Source organism: Diceros bicornis, chromosome 7, assembly GCF_020826845.1.
Source record: "Diceros bicornis minor isolate mBicDic1 chromosome 7, mDicBic1.mat.cur, whole genome shotgun sequence".
Classification (NCBI taxonomy): domain Eukaryota; kingdom Metazoa; phylum Chordata; class Mammalia; order Perissodactyla; family Rhinocerotidae; genus Diceros; species Diceros bicornis.
The window spans coordinates 86,353,077-86,368,552 of NC_080746.1; the positions used below are offsets into that span (position 1 = coordinate 86,353,077).

At 45.6% G+C, this 15,476-nt stretch overlaps 1 protein-coding gene across 1 annotated transcript in view; it reads right to left on the reverse strand.

Annotated features, from left to right (window-relative positions):
- Positions 1 to 879: 879 nt before the first annotated feature.
- DCDC1 (doublecortin domain containing 1) overlaps positions 880 to 15,476 on the reverse strand; it is a 394,249-nt gene continuing 379,652 nt past the window's right edge. Inside the window, exons 35-39 of the mRNA XM_058546317.1 lie at positions 13,255 to 13,405; positions 8,305 to 8,414; positions 6,988 to 7,237; positions 5,421 to 5,771; positions 880 to 1,142 (exon numbers count right to left, since the gene is read on the reverse strand). Of these exons, the coding sequence (XP_058402300.1) occupies positions 880 to 1,142; positions 5,421 to 5,771; positions 6,988 to 7,237; positions 8,305 to 8,414; positions 13,255 to 13,405 (1,125 nt within the window). The remainder of the gene's footprint in view (positions 1,143 to 5,420; positions 5,772 to 6,987; positions 7,238 to 8,304; positions 8,415 to 13,254; positions 13,406 to 15,476) is intronic.

Consider the following 15,476-nt stretch of genomic DNA (forward strand, 5'->3'; position numbering starts at 1 on the left):
TCTAGGGTAGTGTAATGGCAAAACAAGGCTTTGAGGCGAGGCAGATCTGGGTTCAAATCCTAGCTCTGCCACGTATTGGCTGGTGGCTTCAGGCAAGATATTTCCCCTCTCAGAAGCTCAGCTCCCCGTTCGGAAAATGTGAAAGTCTATCTACTTCTGAGGGTGGTCACGAGTGTGGCATGAAACAGCCGACAATAGTGTAAAAGTGCAACCTGGTGCCCAGAGCGTGTAGACACTCGCCGTTAGTGCCCTTCCGCTTCCACGTTTTTGACCTTATTTGACCCTCATACCAAGGGACTCGCTCATCAGTGCAGGAGGCAGGCTCAGTTCAGGCCTTTGACGCCACGTCCAGAGATCTTTCCTGGAGGAACCACCATGAGGCTGGGTGGTGGCCGCCCTCCGTCGCTCTGGCAAAATTTGCACTGGGCTTCTGAGGTGGAAGATGATCAAGATGCAGGTCCTAGAACACCTGCAGAAAAGCCCTACCAAGTGAGAGACAGGCCTCCTGGGCCGGCTGGAATTCTGGAATTCTGGCTGTCACAACTCCTGGTGCCCAATCGCATCTCAGTCCTGAATCAGAATCACACTTTGAGAGCTGGGTGGGACTCGAGGGGTGGAAGCGTCCACTGTCCTCATTCTACAGAAGAGGAGCAGCAGCTCAGATGGGCCCTCGGCCAGTTAGCATGGAGCCGAATGGTCTCACGGACCGCAGGCCCATGTTCCTTCCATTCTATCGGGTCCCAGGAGTCACAGCGCCAGCCCAGGAATGGACATCCGGAATAGATCCAAGGATGTGTAAAGTATTCTCGGAATCAACCTCTGTCACTGAAGAGAAATGTGGCATTAGTGGAATCCCGGTCCTTGCTAGCTCTGTGATGTTCAGACCGAGACGAGGTGAAGGCGGATTTCAAAATCGTGCTGCAGCTGCAATCTAGTGCGGGGTGAGCGCGCCCCAGTGTCCTGGCGCCTGCCTTCTGCGGGGAGGTTGGCCATCCGGGCCCAGTACCCAGTAGCTCCTGAGGGAGCCCACGCAGGTTCAGGCCAGGTGGAGGAGGAGCAGGGGCTCTTGTCTGGAAACCTCCTAAACCGGCGACTCCCATTTACATGCTGTTTCTGGCAACAGAGCTCAGTCTGGGTCACCTCTACGCCCCGAGTAAATATGCTGAAAATTATTACTATTCCAGACAAATGTTGAACTGTTCTCAGATTATCTATGACACCACAGGCCAAAGTCACAGCAGTCGAACCTGGGAGTGAGTTTACTTTGCTTTGTGATTTATGGAATGAGAATTCTGGGCACTCTGTGGGACTAATTTAATATGAAACATTCAGATGTCCATCTTATAATGCCATTCATCTTTCCCTAGCCTGCCTGCACCAGGGGGCATGTGGCTCAGAGAGCAGGCTCTCCCTTCTCAGCCACAAATCATCACACTTGAGAACGGGGTGACGTGTCTCCCCTTCCGAGCCACGCTGCCTGCAGCCGAAGCGGCTGGGCAGTTAAGGGTCCGTCTGGGCAGGGAGGGGAGGAGAGTGTTTTCTGCTCTCTCAGGCCTTAGGAGTATTTTGAAAGCTATGGTTGGCAAAGAAGGGCCCATAATCAACATTGTTTTGGTTTGCCTTGTGATAAAGGAAATTTAATCAGTGTATACTGTCTTATAAGTGCAAAGCTTATTCTATAAGAAGCTTCCGTGGTATTCTATGGATTGACGTGGTAACGCATGTCTTAGCTCGGGCTGCTGTAACCAAGTACCATAGGCTCATAAACAACAGAAATCTAGTTCCTACAGGTCCGGAGCTGGAGGTCTGAGATCAGAGTCCAGCATAGTCAGGTTCTGGTGTTGCAGACTGCTGACTTCTCTCTTGTTGCATCCTCACAAGGCAGAGGGCAGAGCGGAGGAGGGAGGCTCTCTCCTGTGACTCTTACAAGGGCACTAGCTGCACTCACGGGGGCTCCACCCTCATGACCTCATGTAACCCTGACTCAGTGTGTGGTTGTGGCCCAGATCAGCATTGTCATGGGAACTAGGCGTTATCTCACAGCTAATGTTACTCCATGGATGTCCAGGAGCATAACGGGGCTTACAGCTCAAACACAGCAGACACTGCCAAGCCCAGCGAGGAGAGTTCACATTTCAACATTGAGAACATTGTTACCCAGGCTGGCCTCGCAGAGTGGAGGCGAGGGGGAGACGGTAATAAAAATCAAAATCCACCACCGAACTCAGCCTATTAAAATGACTGCTTTAAACAGAGGCGAGGGGAGCCTAATAGCGTTGGCATTCCCAATTGATTTGGAAAACCTGCTTGGGGGCCAGAGGGTCTTGAGTTTTGCCAGGGTGTCTCGGCAAGATCCACTTGCTCAGATAGACTTGCTTGTATTCGGAAGTGTAACTTAAGAGTCCAACTGATATCCAACCTGATGTTGTAGCCAAAGTCACAGATTCCAACCTCAAGTTTGTGTCGTTGGTAAAGCAAAGGTCATGGAGGTTACCCCATCAAGGCTAGTTGTGAGGATACACCCAAGGGCAAGCTTCTCACTGACCAAAGAGGAATAGTGACAGCCTAGATTCCACTGCTAATTTCATCCCTCAGTGGGGAAGGGAGAAAAGGGCCATAACAAGGGCAGAACTACAGTCTATCCTGAAAACACCATGGATCCTTGAAAGCCAGCCCCGTCCACAGTTTCCCGAGGAAAGATCAGCCACACCACTGCTTACACGGCAAGCTGTGCTTTGTACCACGTGACCCTGACAGCCGAGTCTAGGGGAAGGAGTAAAAGGCAGCTACTGGCTGGCCTCCACCATTGAGTCTTCCGTTAGAAGACACAAAGAAAGTAACTCAGATGGCAGAGTGGCCCTGGAGCCAAACGAAATACAAAGAGAAGGCAGGAAACAGCAGAAGCCGTGAGCAGGCAGGTGAGCATCTTAGTGTGGAGAAGCAGAAAATGCACAGCGGAAGCAAGAAGTGCCCAGAAACGGGGAAGTCAGAGGACTGGGAGGCCATTTGGACAGACAGGCCGTGCATGTTGAACAGGGACCGTGAAACCTGCGTGCCAGGCTTCCCTGGGCTTCCTCACCTCCTTGTCAGCCCCGCAACAAACCCCCATCCCCAGAGGTAAACCGAGCACGTCTCTGTAACTTCTAGCCTGAGTGAGCTTAATTTAATACTCAACGTCTAGTCCAGCTTTCACGTAAGCGCCCTTTAACGCTTCTCACTGCACTTGAAAAAGAAAAATCCAAACTCCTAGCACAACCCACAAGGCCCCCACAGCCTGGCTCATGCCCGGCTCCCACCTCACCCCATGCCTGTTATGCCACATCCCAGGCCCCTGCACTGTCCAGGCACCTGCACGCCTGTCCCGTTCACCTGTGCATGCCCGGCCCCCAGAGCACTGAGTGCCTGTCTACATACAGTCGTGCATAGCTTCACAATGGGGACGCGTTCTGAGAAATGCGTCATTAGGCGATCTCATCGTTGTGGGAACATCATAGCGTGTACTTACACAAACCTAGATGGTACAGACTACGACACATCTAGGCTGTATATACCAATCTTATGGGACCACCGTCGTATAAGCCGTCCATCATTGACCAAAATGTCGTTATGCAGCGCGTGACGGTATACATATGAATTAGTTCTTTGAAAAACTAATTTTCTTTGTATTTTCTGTCTTATAAGGAAAGCATCTATCTAGCTCCCAATCTATATCATTTATGGGACAAAAGAACTATTCTGAAAATTAATTTTTCTAGCAGCACTTATGGAACTGAAATAACATCCTGTGGATTCTGCTCTCTTAGATGAGCTGCCAAGGAAGCGTGGCTCAGTCCTGCACTAAGCAGACTTAGAGCAGACACAGAGCAGAGAGTTTTGGCCTCCCTCAACGGTCAGCTCCTGCACTGGAGGAAGGATCACTTTGGCAAACAGGACCCGGTCCCTGCTCCGAAGCTCTCTCTTTGTACATATAAAGATGCGTAAGAAAACTCCAGAAAGCTGGCTAATTCCCCACCCGCAAAGTTGCTCTGCTCCTGGACACCTGGCCCAGAGCCCTGACCTCACCCTGTGGCCTTCACAATACCAGCACCGAAGGCATTTCATGAACATGGAACTTCAGCTCCTCAAACCCACTTGTTTTCCCTCCAACGTCCGGTCCTGGTTACAACCTATGGGTGGTGAGTGCCGACCCAAGATCATTTCTGTGATTTCTCAAAGTGGTGACGAGAAACATGAGGACACTCACACTCACACACAAGCGCTCGCACGCTTGTAAGGCTGCTGCCTCGCCTTCACAGCCCCGGACACGAGCGGGGAGGCTCCTCAGTGTTCCTGGAGCTGGAGCCAGCCCAGGACAGGCACTGAGTTTCTAAGTGCAGTCAGCTATCGCTGCGTCCTGGGCTTGCTAAACGCCATCCCCGGGCCACACCTCAGGCTAAGAAGCAAGAATCTCTGCCATCGAGCCTGGCACTCTGTATTTATCCAGCTCCCCAGGGGATTCTCGTGCACATTAAACTTTGAGACTCATATAAGGATGCATCCCTTGCTGATCCACAAATCGCTCCAGCGAGCACTGTTTCTAAAATGAAAGATGGGATTTGCAGGCCCTGAGAGGATAAAAGCAGGGAAGACTGAGGAAAGAAGGTCAAAAGCAGGGAGAGAGAAGAAAGGAAGAGGGGAGGGAGCGGTGGGAAGGACAGGGCGTCAGGTCTTACACTCTGGGGCACCGACCCAGCAGCTCTGGAGGCCCTCCTGCCCTCTGTGCCTCTCCGCACAGACTGCAGCCTTACATAAGGAGAGGGGGCCTCTGGGCCATTTCCTTTAAAACCCTAGGGCGGCCCCTAGGGTTTGCCTGCCCAGCGTCCCGGCTGGTCTGACAAAGCTGCTTGAGTATCCACACTGGGCCGAAACCCCAATGTTAATTCTTAAGTCCGAAACTTCTAGGATTGAGAAGCCAGGACCTGATGGATCCCCTGTTGACTGAACTTCATACCCACCCCTAAACCGGTAGGGTCACTGCAGACGATGAGTGACAGCACAGCCAATTCAGAATCTCAATTTTACTTGCCACAAAATATACTTTCCTGTCTCCTTCCCTCCTGCCTCCCCAACCCAGTCGCATGATGGCACGAGCACTTCCTCCTCCTCATACATTTCTGTTGGCACGCACGGTACAGGGTAACAGCCTACTACGGTAGTTTCACGTTACAGACGCGCAGAATCAGAAAATCTTCCGCTGGCAGCAGGCCCCACTGAACACCCACTGCCGTGCCTCGTCTACTGACTCTCGTGAGCGCTCGCCCGAGTCTCCGCTGATCTTGCTCTGTAGTTGCTCATGGCCAAGCAGCCCAACCCACGCCCTTTATGCAGAATTCTAGGTCACCATATTGAGAACAAAACTGCTGCTCCTTCCTCCTGCTCACCCAGCCTGCGGCCTGCGGAGGGGCGAGATGTGCTCGGAGGCAGGCGGGAACTGGAGCCAGTGGTGTGATAAAACAGCTGAGGACCACCAGTGGGTCCAGATGCACTGACCTGAGGACGTCGGCATCTGATTTTGTGATGAGCTAGAGCAACACAGAGCTGTGGGTCTGATCGCTCCCTTCCAAACGCTGCCAGGAAGGGTCTGCTGCCCTGGTGACCACAGCCTCGCTGACTCTCTGCAAACCTGGGCGGTTCTGGCAGGTCCGTTCTCCACCACCGCAGCCACTGGCCACGACTGAGAACAAATCTATCTTCACCCTCTCGTTGTCGTTGTTTGTCTGTTGCTTTGTTTTCTTGATCCACGAAAAAATATTTAGTCATCATGAACAATCAAGAAAAAGATGGAAATTCAGGATTGTCTCTCTACAGAGCTACCTTCACGTTTGAATCATTACCAATGTGTCGTGTTTCACAAAGCTGACTTAAGCAGCCAGATCCAATGCTTCCTCTCTACAAATGCTGTCAGTTAACCTCAAAACGTCTGTCAAACTTGCAGGCATATTGCTTTTAGTCAGCTTGCTTAGAAACATGCAACTTCACCCCAACACTCAATCAGGAAACAAAAGCTGGAGGTGGGGCAGAAAAATCCAGAAAATTCTTTCTCCTGAGGACAATCACGAATGCGGGTATGCTGTTGATTAACATCTGGATCACCTTAAGCATGTCTGCGGAGGCGAAGGAAATAAATTTCTGGAGAAGGCCACGGGCTTGGGGATGGCTGCTTTAGTACTGAATAATAAATGGTTTCCAGTTGATAGAAAAATATTGAAATGTGACTTATATAGATGAGGCGGACTCAGATTTGATAAACATGTCCCCAAAGGAAATTACGGGGTTTATTAAAAGCCTAGGAGGGCTGAACAGAATTACAATGGTCTTATCCTCTAGTCCCGGCTAAGGTGGAGTAACCGCCCCCCGCCCCCCGTCCACCTCCCAGCCGACCAAAGAGGAAGGCCAATAACAAGGAAAGAGCAGGGCTGCTCTTGGTCGAAGTTAAAATGGTTACGAACTGCCAAGAGACCCGGCAGGCTGTCGTCAACAAAGTCAGTGTCGCTGCCCTGCTGGTGCAGCGTGATGTGTTGATGGCTGTTACATTTCATCTGAAATCCCACTTACCGGTAATGGGAGAGTTCAGTTCAGAGTTTGCCGACGTCTCCTGGTGCTGCAGACAGCGTGTGTGATATTTCCAATTTTCACTTCAGGCATGTTCACATGCAACAGTGAAGGCTTCACAAGAATTTGCACGTTTGATCCAGGGTGAAATTATGCCATTTTCATAGCAGATCAACTTTTCCTTGGCAGCTTTTGCACCTAGAGAAATGCTTTCGTTTTCAAGGAATTTTGAAAAAAATAAAAAGTGCTGTGTCTCCGGGGCTTGTGACCCAGTCACTGTAAGGAGAGGCTGGGCAGGCAGGACTTCTGTTGGCCCACCTCCTGACCGGGGCACAGTCCTTCACCTTTCTTGTTTCAACATTCTTGTTAAAAAAGGAAAGGCAAAGTGGGCGTCACGTGCAGCCTTTTCTCCTTCTATCACAAAGCCGTCCTGGAATGCCTTCCCACCTAACATCGCACAACACACAGAGACAGCGTCTGCAAGACGGCCAATTGCTGCAGAGGTGACGTGCTCTGCTGTCAGCGGCGTCGGAGGCAGAAGGAGTTGATGCACACAGCCCCACTGATTGGCAGACCCGGAGTGAATACGAGGCTTTTTGTGGCGATGACCAAGAGCCTCCTTCGGTAGCTGTGATCTAACGCCTTCCTGTGGCACATTAGAGCGGGAGACTGGGAGGGGGCCAGCTGAGCCACTCTGGACACCCCTAGCCAGGCTGCAACCAATATTCAGGCAGAGCTGAGAGTGGCTTTCAGAGGAAGAGACAGAAGAAGAGCATTTCTCGGGAAATTTTCCACCAGGACCAGAAACCAAACTCTGATCTGTCACTGCTATTTTTTTAAAAAAACGATTCTTTCTTCATTGCAGGAAGAAATTAACAGGTAAGTTCTTCTCTTCCTGTAGGATTGATACCTAAGATTGCTAAGAATCTCCTTGGGTGCCTTATAAACAATCCTTACCTGACTTTTCTTTCAAAGAGGGCATACATCCTTTCCCTGAGTTTCTGCATTGAGGACACAGTCTATGACTTTCAGTTACTGAGTTTATGTCAGGAATTATCCAGCTTCACGCTCATGAACAACATCTAGCTGTGCCCCACAAAGAGTCCTGCACTGTTACTGCAAGCCAGACTGCAGGGGGAAGATCCACTCACGTGGCGTTCCACGGCCACCGGCCACTTCATCTCCCTTCAGTAAATGTAGGATTTTAACATGGAGGTTTGGAAAATGCGGTGGCTGAGCCAGAAAAATGTTAGTTTGGGTCGAATTTAGTGTTAGGTGGTCAAAGAGTCTATTTTATTACCAAATAATATATATGTTATATATGTTAAATATAATATATATACTTCTTGACTCCACTAAAGTATATATATATGTGTGTGTGTGTGTGTGTATATATTACTTGACCCACTAAATTATTTTTCAGTAATAACTAGTAATTTCCTTTCTTTTCCCTGGAAGAAAATATACCTGACAGTTATTTTATTGGCATTGCTTTGTCTAGTTCTGTTGCCTTTCCAAGAACAGATATGAGGCATCAAATGCCACTCTGTGTAAAATGTGGAGGGAATAACTTTTAAAAGAGACTGGCTAAAATTAGAAAGGATGAGTGATCATCACGTCACAGCCAGCATACGAGCCTGGACGCAGAGGCTACCCCAGTGAGATGCAGCACCCAACACGCCAGCTCCCACAGGAATTCACTGGTAGACGTACGGGAGAGGGCAGCTTCGCCGACGGCAACACCACAACGTCTGTGGCTTGAGGGCCATGCTGCCTTCGGATTCTGGCATAATTTGCTCTGACCTCCATCCGTTGCTTTAGCTCTGTTAAAAAAATTATTTTGAGAGACAAGTCAACGTATCTATAGAAAATAATTAAAGGTCCAGGGCGATGAAACACTCCAAGATCTCTCAGAAACCCTCGACTCCCACGCTAGACTCTCTCATTACACACTTGACTTGCTTATCGCATCAGATCTGTGTTAACATTCTTTGGGTTCCTACTGAACGGCAGTTGCTAGAGAGGGCTTCATTCCAGGCTTTTTATAAAGCCTGAGTTGGAAGCTAACCTAGGAGAGGTCTAAAAATTGAACCCACTGAAAAGACGGTAAACACAGCAGTGAGAACAGTGTGCAGATTTGATGACAAATGGCATAAAGCACTCTTTTAATTTTGTTGGAGGTTTGTGTGAAAGAAACCATTCTAACAGAGTCTTATTTGTTTTGCCAAAACAAATCCATTTCTCAAAAACTGAGTGTGATTCTTTGATGACTAACGTCCACATGCTAAATGTTTTTACAGTATAGTACATAAAATAACTCATTATAGAGGGTTTAGTTCTGAAACTCCCTGGCTGCCTTATTTTCTGCTACATAGTTAAGCCAGTAGGTCACAGAAAAATTATGAATAGAATGATTAATTAAATGTCCCTTCATAAGTATATATATGCTAGTAGCATTTCTCTCTTTTCTTTTTAAAGCATTCTGAATATTTAGATTTCTACTAAATGATTATTTCTAACTTAATTATTTCAAGAAAAACAATAAAATGGCAACTCATATAGTAAAATAAGTTTCTAAAGAACAACTAAATTAGACTCTTTGCTATCAATCAGATTTCCTGGAACATACATCACCCATGGAAAAGATCTTAGACAATTAGAGAAAACCACTAAACCTTTCACCATGAGTATAATACGTAATACGGGGACCTACTTTCAGAGGAAAAGAATCAACTTCCACCTCATAGTAATCCATGTGGTGACAGAACTGAAGATGCGGAAACGAATGTTTGTCTACACAGCCTCGTCGAAGGTCCACAGAACTAACATGGAGGAATGGTAGGGAGTCATATTTGCACTTCCAATTTTCTCTCCACGCTTCAGTTTTTATTGGTAACAAGCTTGCTTCTGGGAAGGCGGCCTGCATTTCTCTCTGTGTTTTGGGTACCCTTTTGGCGGGGTTGCCTGAAGCACACTTAGCTTTATCTATCAGAAAGGCCTAATGAACACAGCATGGCCAGGAGGGTGGGGTCCAGGCAACAGAAGGCCCTCCCAAGAGGGTGCAAGATTAAGCAGAAGTAATGGAAGGACTGGGAGAGTAGCTCCCCCTGCACTACTTGTTTGCTTACTGTTCGATTGTGCTAGAATATTTCAAGTGTGTTCTTATACATTATTAGATTGAAAATTCTTTCAGGGAGGGAACCTGGCTTATGTTTCTTTTATAGGCTCTGCCCTCTGGGAATTCAGAAATACCTACTGACGATAAGAACTCCATCACTGGCGCATTCTTCTAAGTCACCACATGGTGAGGGTCACCAAGAGCTGGGGGAGGGGTAACGGTGAGTGGTGGGGACAACAGAATACAAAGATCACAGAGACTGCAGCCTCTTCCTTGACGTAGGACGGTGCTGGAGGAATATCTGTGGCCTCCCTCAGAATAGCGCCAGGTGTCCCAATAAATCCTTGCCTTCCTATTTTTTAGTCTTCATGCCTGTACTTTTGTCCCTCCTGGGTTAAATGTACAAATATGACTGCAACTCTTTTAAAGTTTTAGGTTTATGTACCTTATATAACATAGTAATAATAATTCTATGGTGACTTCTAAAAGGAATAATCTAGCATTATTTTAGGGATCCCAGGTAATTCACTTCATAATCTTTTAATTTCCTTTAAAGTAATATCAATGTTCTTCAGAATTTCCTGACAATTATGTCTTTGCTAATAAATGCCTACCCCCTAAAAGAGCTTTAAATTCCTCAAGATGAATAGGATAAAGGACAAAAGTTAGTTTAATAACAAATATATGTTCTTTTCCATTTCTGTCACTTATCAAAGAAAATTATCAAGGAATAGACAAGATAATAAAACAAGCATATATTTACTTATTACAAAAAAAAGAAATCTGCAAACTGTATAGTTAAGGTTAATAAACATTAAGTTTTAAATAACTTGAAAAGTAGGAAGTCAGTGGAGCCTCACTCTGCTCAGGGTTCCGCTAAGGGAATACAGGCATATCTCGTTTTACTGCGCTTCTCCTTATTGTGCTTATTGGCTATTGTGCTTTACAAATTGAAGGTTTGGGGCAACCCTACGTCAAGCAAGTCTATCAGCGCCATTTTTCCAACAGCATTTGCTCACTTCGTGTCTTTGTGTCACATTTTAATTCTCACAATATTTCAGACTTTTCCTTATTATTATATTTGTTATGGTGATCAGTGATCTTTGATGCTCTTATGGTAATTGTTTTGGGGTGCTATGAACCGCGCCCATTTAAGACGGATGGCAAACTTAATTGTTATGTGTGTTCTGACTGCTTCACCAACTGGCTGTTTCCCCATCTCTCTCCCTCTCCTGGGCCTCTCTATTCCCTGAAACACAACAATATTGAAATTAGGCCAATTAATACCCTACAATGGCCTCTAAGTGTTCAAGTGAAAGGAAGAGTCTCACGTCTCTCACTTCAAATCAAAAGCTAGAAATGATTAGAAATGATTAAGCTTAGTGAGGAATGTATGTTGAAAGCTGAGACAAGGACAACGTCCTCTTGCGCCAAACAATGAGCCAAGTTGTGAATGCAAAGGAAAAGTTCTTGAAGGAAATTAAAAGTGCTATGTCAGTGAACACATGGATGATAAGAAAGGGAAACAGCCTTTATTGCTGATATGGAGAAAGTTTTAGTGGTCTGATAGATCAAACCACCCACAACATTCCTTTAAGTCAAAGCCTAATCCAGAGCAAAGCCCTAACTCTCTTCAAGTCTATGAAGGCTGAGAGAGATGCGGAAGCTGCAGAAGAAAAGTTTGAAGCTAGCAGAGGTTGGTTCATGAGGTTGAAGGAAAGAAGCCATCTCTGTAACACACAAGTGCAAAGAGAAGCAGCAAGTGCTGATGTAGAAGCCATAGCAAGTTCTCCAGAGGATCTAGCTAAGATGGTTAATGAAGGTGGCTACACTAAACAACAGATTTTCAATATAGACAAAACAGCCTTATATTGGAAGAAGATGCCATCTAGGACTTTCATGCCTAGAGAGGAGAAGTCAATGCCTGGCTTCAAAGCTTCAAAGGACAGGCTGACTTCTTGTTAGGAGCTAACGCAGTTTGTGACTTTTAAGTTGATGCCAATGCTTATTCACCATTCTGAAAATCCTAGAACCCTTAAGAATGATGCTAAATCTACTCTGCTAGTGCTCTATAAATGGAATAACAAAGCCTGGGTGACAGTACATCTGTTTACAACATGATTTACTGAATATTTTAAGTCCACTGTTCAGGCCTACTGCTCAGAAAAAAAAGATTCCTTTCAAAATATTACTGCCTGTTGACAATGCACTTGGTCACCCAAGAGCTCTGATGGAGATGTACAATGAGATTAATGTTGTTTTCATGCCTATTAACACAACATCCATTCTGCAGCCCACAGACCAAGGAATAATTTTGACTTTCAAGTCTTATTATTTAAGAAATACATTCTGGAAGGCCATAGCAGCCATAGATAGTGATTTGCCTGACGGATCTGGGCAAAGTAAATTGAAAACTTTCTGGAAAGGATTCACCCTTCTAGATACCATTAAGAACATTTGTGATTCACGGGAAGAGATCAAAATAGCAACATTAACAGGAGTTTGGAAGAAGTTGATTCCAACCCTCATGGATGACTTTCAGGAGTTCAAGACTTCAGTGGAGGAAGTAACTGCAGATGTGGGAGAAATAACAAGAGAACTAGAATTAGAAGTGGAACCTGAAGATGTGACTGAATTTCTGCAATCTCATGATAAAACTTTAATGGATGAGGAATTGCTTCTTATGGATGAGCAAAGAAGTGGTTTCTTGAAATGGAGTCTATTCCTGGTGAAGATGCTGTGAAGACTGGTTAAATTACAACAAAAGATTTAGAATATTACATAAACTTAGTTGATAAACCAGCAGCACAGTTTGAGAGGATTGACTCCAATTTTGATAGAAGTTCTACTGTGCTTACAATGCTGTCAAACAGCATCGCCTGCTACAGAGAAATTGTTCACGGAAGGAAGCCTCAATCGATGTGGCCAACTTCATTGTTGTCTTATTGTAAGAAATTGCCACAGCGACCCCAGCCTTCAGCAACCACCACCCTGATCAGTCAGCAGCCATCAACACCGAGGCAAGACCCTCCACCAGCTAAAAGATTATGACTCACTGAAGGCTCAGACAATGGTTAGCGTTTTTTAGCAATAAAGTATTTTTAATTAAGGTATGTACATTGGTTTTTTAGACATAACGCTATTGCACACCTAAAAGACGACAGTATAATATAAACATAACTTTTATATGCACTGGGAAACCAAAAAATTCATGTGACTTGCTTTATTGTGATATTTGCTTTATTGTGGTGGTCTGGAACTGAACCCACAATATCTCTTGAGGTATGCCTGCACCTTCAAATGACGCCCTTTAGAGCGTCTGCAATAAGCCCCTTGGATAAGGCTTCAAGACTAACTATAATTTAATACATTAAATTAATATATAAATTTAACTTCAGTAACATGGAGTAGAAAAATGTGGAGGAGGATAATTATTAAAAATCATCATGCTGGGATATAAAATTCAGTAAGTAAGCTCTCTGAAGAAAAGATTGAATGCCTTTAATTCTTCAAAAACTTAATAGAAAAGCAACTGTCACCTATACCTTCTTGGGTGATAAGGCCGTGTCCTGTGGACACACAGATGACCATGTCTCGCTTTATGTCGTCCCACGAGCGAAGTGGCTCTCCGTCTGGGGTGTACAGTGTCCTGGCTGGCTGGGCCGTTCTGAGGCGAAAGGAGCAGTCATCCAGCAGCTGAAACACAGAGGGATGCTGGAATGTGGACTGTCACAACGTGATGACGTGTTGAAGAATCAACTCCTCTAAGAGAACTATCATCCGACTCAAACACTCATTGTACTTATACCGGTTGGAAAGAGGCACAGAAGGAGGTGGGAAGAGGGGCATACAGAAGTTCCCTAAAGCGCTTGAACAATGAGGAGCTTCAGTGGTCTGCAGTGGCCTTTTTCTTGTAGTTCTCTATTTTTCCACGTGGAAGAAGGCCTCTTGCCGCATAAGAAATGCCTAAATATGAAAAGCTCTGGTTTGAGAATCCAAACTTGTCAGAATAGCTTAAATTATTATTTTTTCAATGAGCAAGGGGCTAGAAGGACAGAAGCACTGACCTCGAGCTAAGGAGGCCTGGGGGGCGCTGGCCTCTGTCCTACCTCACGTCAGGCAGTGCCCCCACAAATGAGTGTCTTCAGCTATAAAGTCAAAGCTTTGGTCTAAGACCTCTCTGACTCTGTGAGTCTATGATTCGAAAGTCTTTTTTGTTGTGGTTTTTACTTGGTAAATTTTAACACTATCTTGAGGGGCCTTATTTAATCTCTCTCAATTTTCCCTGAAATATTCATAAAAACACATGTACAGATGCCAAGTATCAACAGTACTAGAAAGATTAGCCAGCATGCGCCAGACCCCTAAGGGCAGTTCCATCTAAGTGAGAATAGGACTTTGAGACGACGTAATGAAAGCAAGCAAGAAGCAGCACACATGCCCGCATGACTTCCACCTGTCATATAGGGCAAACAACTGTCCCCAAAGATGCAGGAGCCAGGTCCACATCGGCCCCAGTCACCATCAGCACTTCTTTTTTAGCTCTATTTAGGGGCCACAGCTCACAACAATGCAGCCTGGCTGGGGGCAGAACTGGGCACACAACGGTATCTTGCATCTGGAAAATGAATCAGTAACATGAAGCAAGACAGAGTGATGAGACCATTGAGTCCAGGGAGTGCAGTGTTCACCCACTGTTCTGAGCAAGGGACAAATGGACTGAATTGAATAACAGTTGAAATTACCAAGAGTACGCCTCCCTCTGCAGAGTGGACAGTCAGAGAAGAGCAGAGGGAGGGTGGTCTTAAATGCAGCCCTACCCTCCTGCTAACTAAAAGCCAGTCAGCAGCAATTTGACCACCTCTCCCACTAAGACCAAGAGGAGGATTCTGACAGTTCCCGAGTCAAAATTTAGGGGAACTGAAGAGAACTAGTCTATCCTGTCTACTGTCAGGAGATCTTACCTTGTACAAAGAGGTATAAATAGAAAAATGAACAATAGCAACAATATTAGGCTTACGAAAATATTCTACAACATAAAAAGGGGTACACTATACTCAAAGTGAAGGCTTAGATAAGATTTACGGCAGTAGCACATTTTAACGAGTATCTGTATTGTGTCCCCAAAATTCAACAAAATATGACCTCCATAACCACACACACAGAAGTGAGAGGACAACAGCTTAAAGAAAAGGAACGTTGCTGAGACGCAAGCAGAGACGACGACGACGACGACGATGATGACGATGACGACGACGACGATGATGACGACGACGACGACGACGATGATGACGACGATGATGACGATGATGATGACGACGACGACGACGATGACGACGATGATGATGACGACGACGACGATGATGACGATGGCAACAATAGCAGTTAAAACTTATTGGCATACTTCTATAGGCTAAGAACTTTTCTCAATGTTTCCAAGGACAACCTAATTTCACTTTATGGAAATAATTATTACTCTCCTTTTGTTGATGAGAAAAGTGTAGAACAGAAAGGTTAAATATCATAACCAAGGTCATACAGCTAGTAAAAGAAGGAACAGGGTTTCAAATTGGGATGAATAGAGAGCTGAAGGAGAAGAGGAGAAAGGTAAGGAAATAAGAGACTCAATAGTAGAATTAAAATCTGTCTTAGAAGCAGAAAAAAGCAGAGTCAATATTGTAGAAAATCAAACCAGTATTAGGAAGGATGAAGTTGAGAAAATCTCACAGGATACAGAGAAAGGATTAGACATAAAATTTATGAGAGA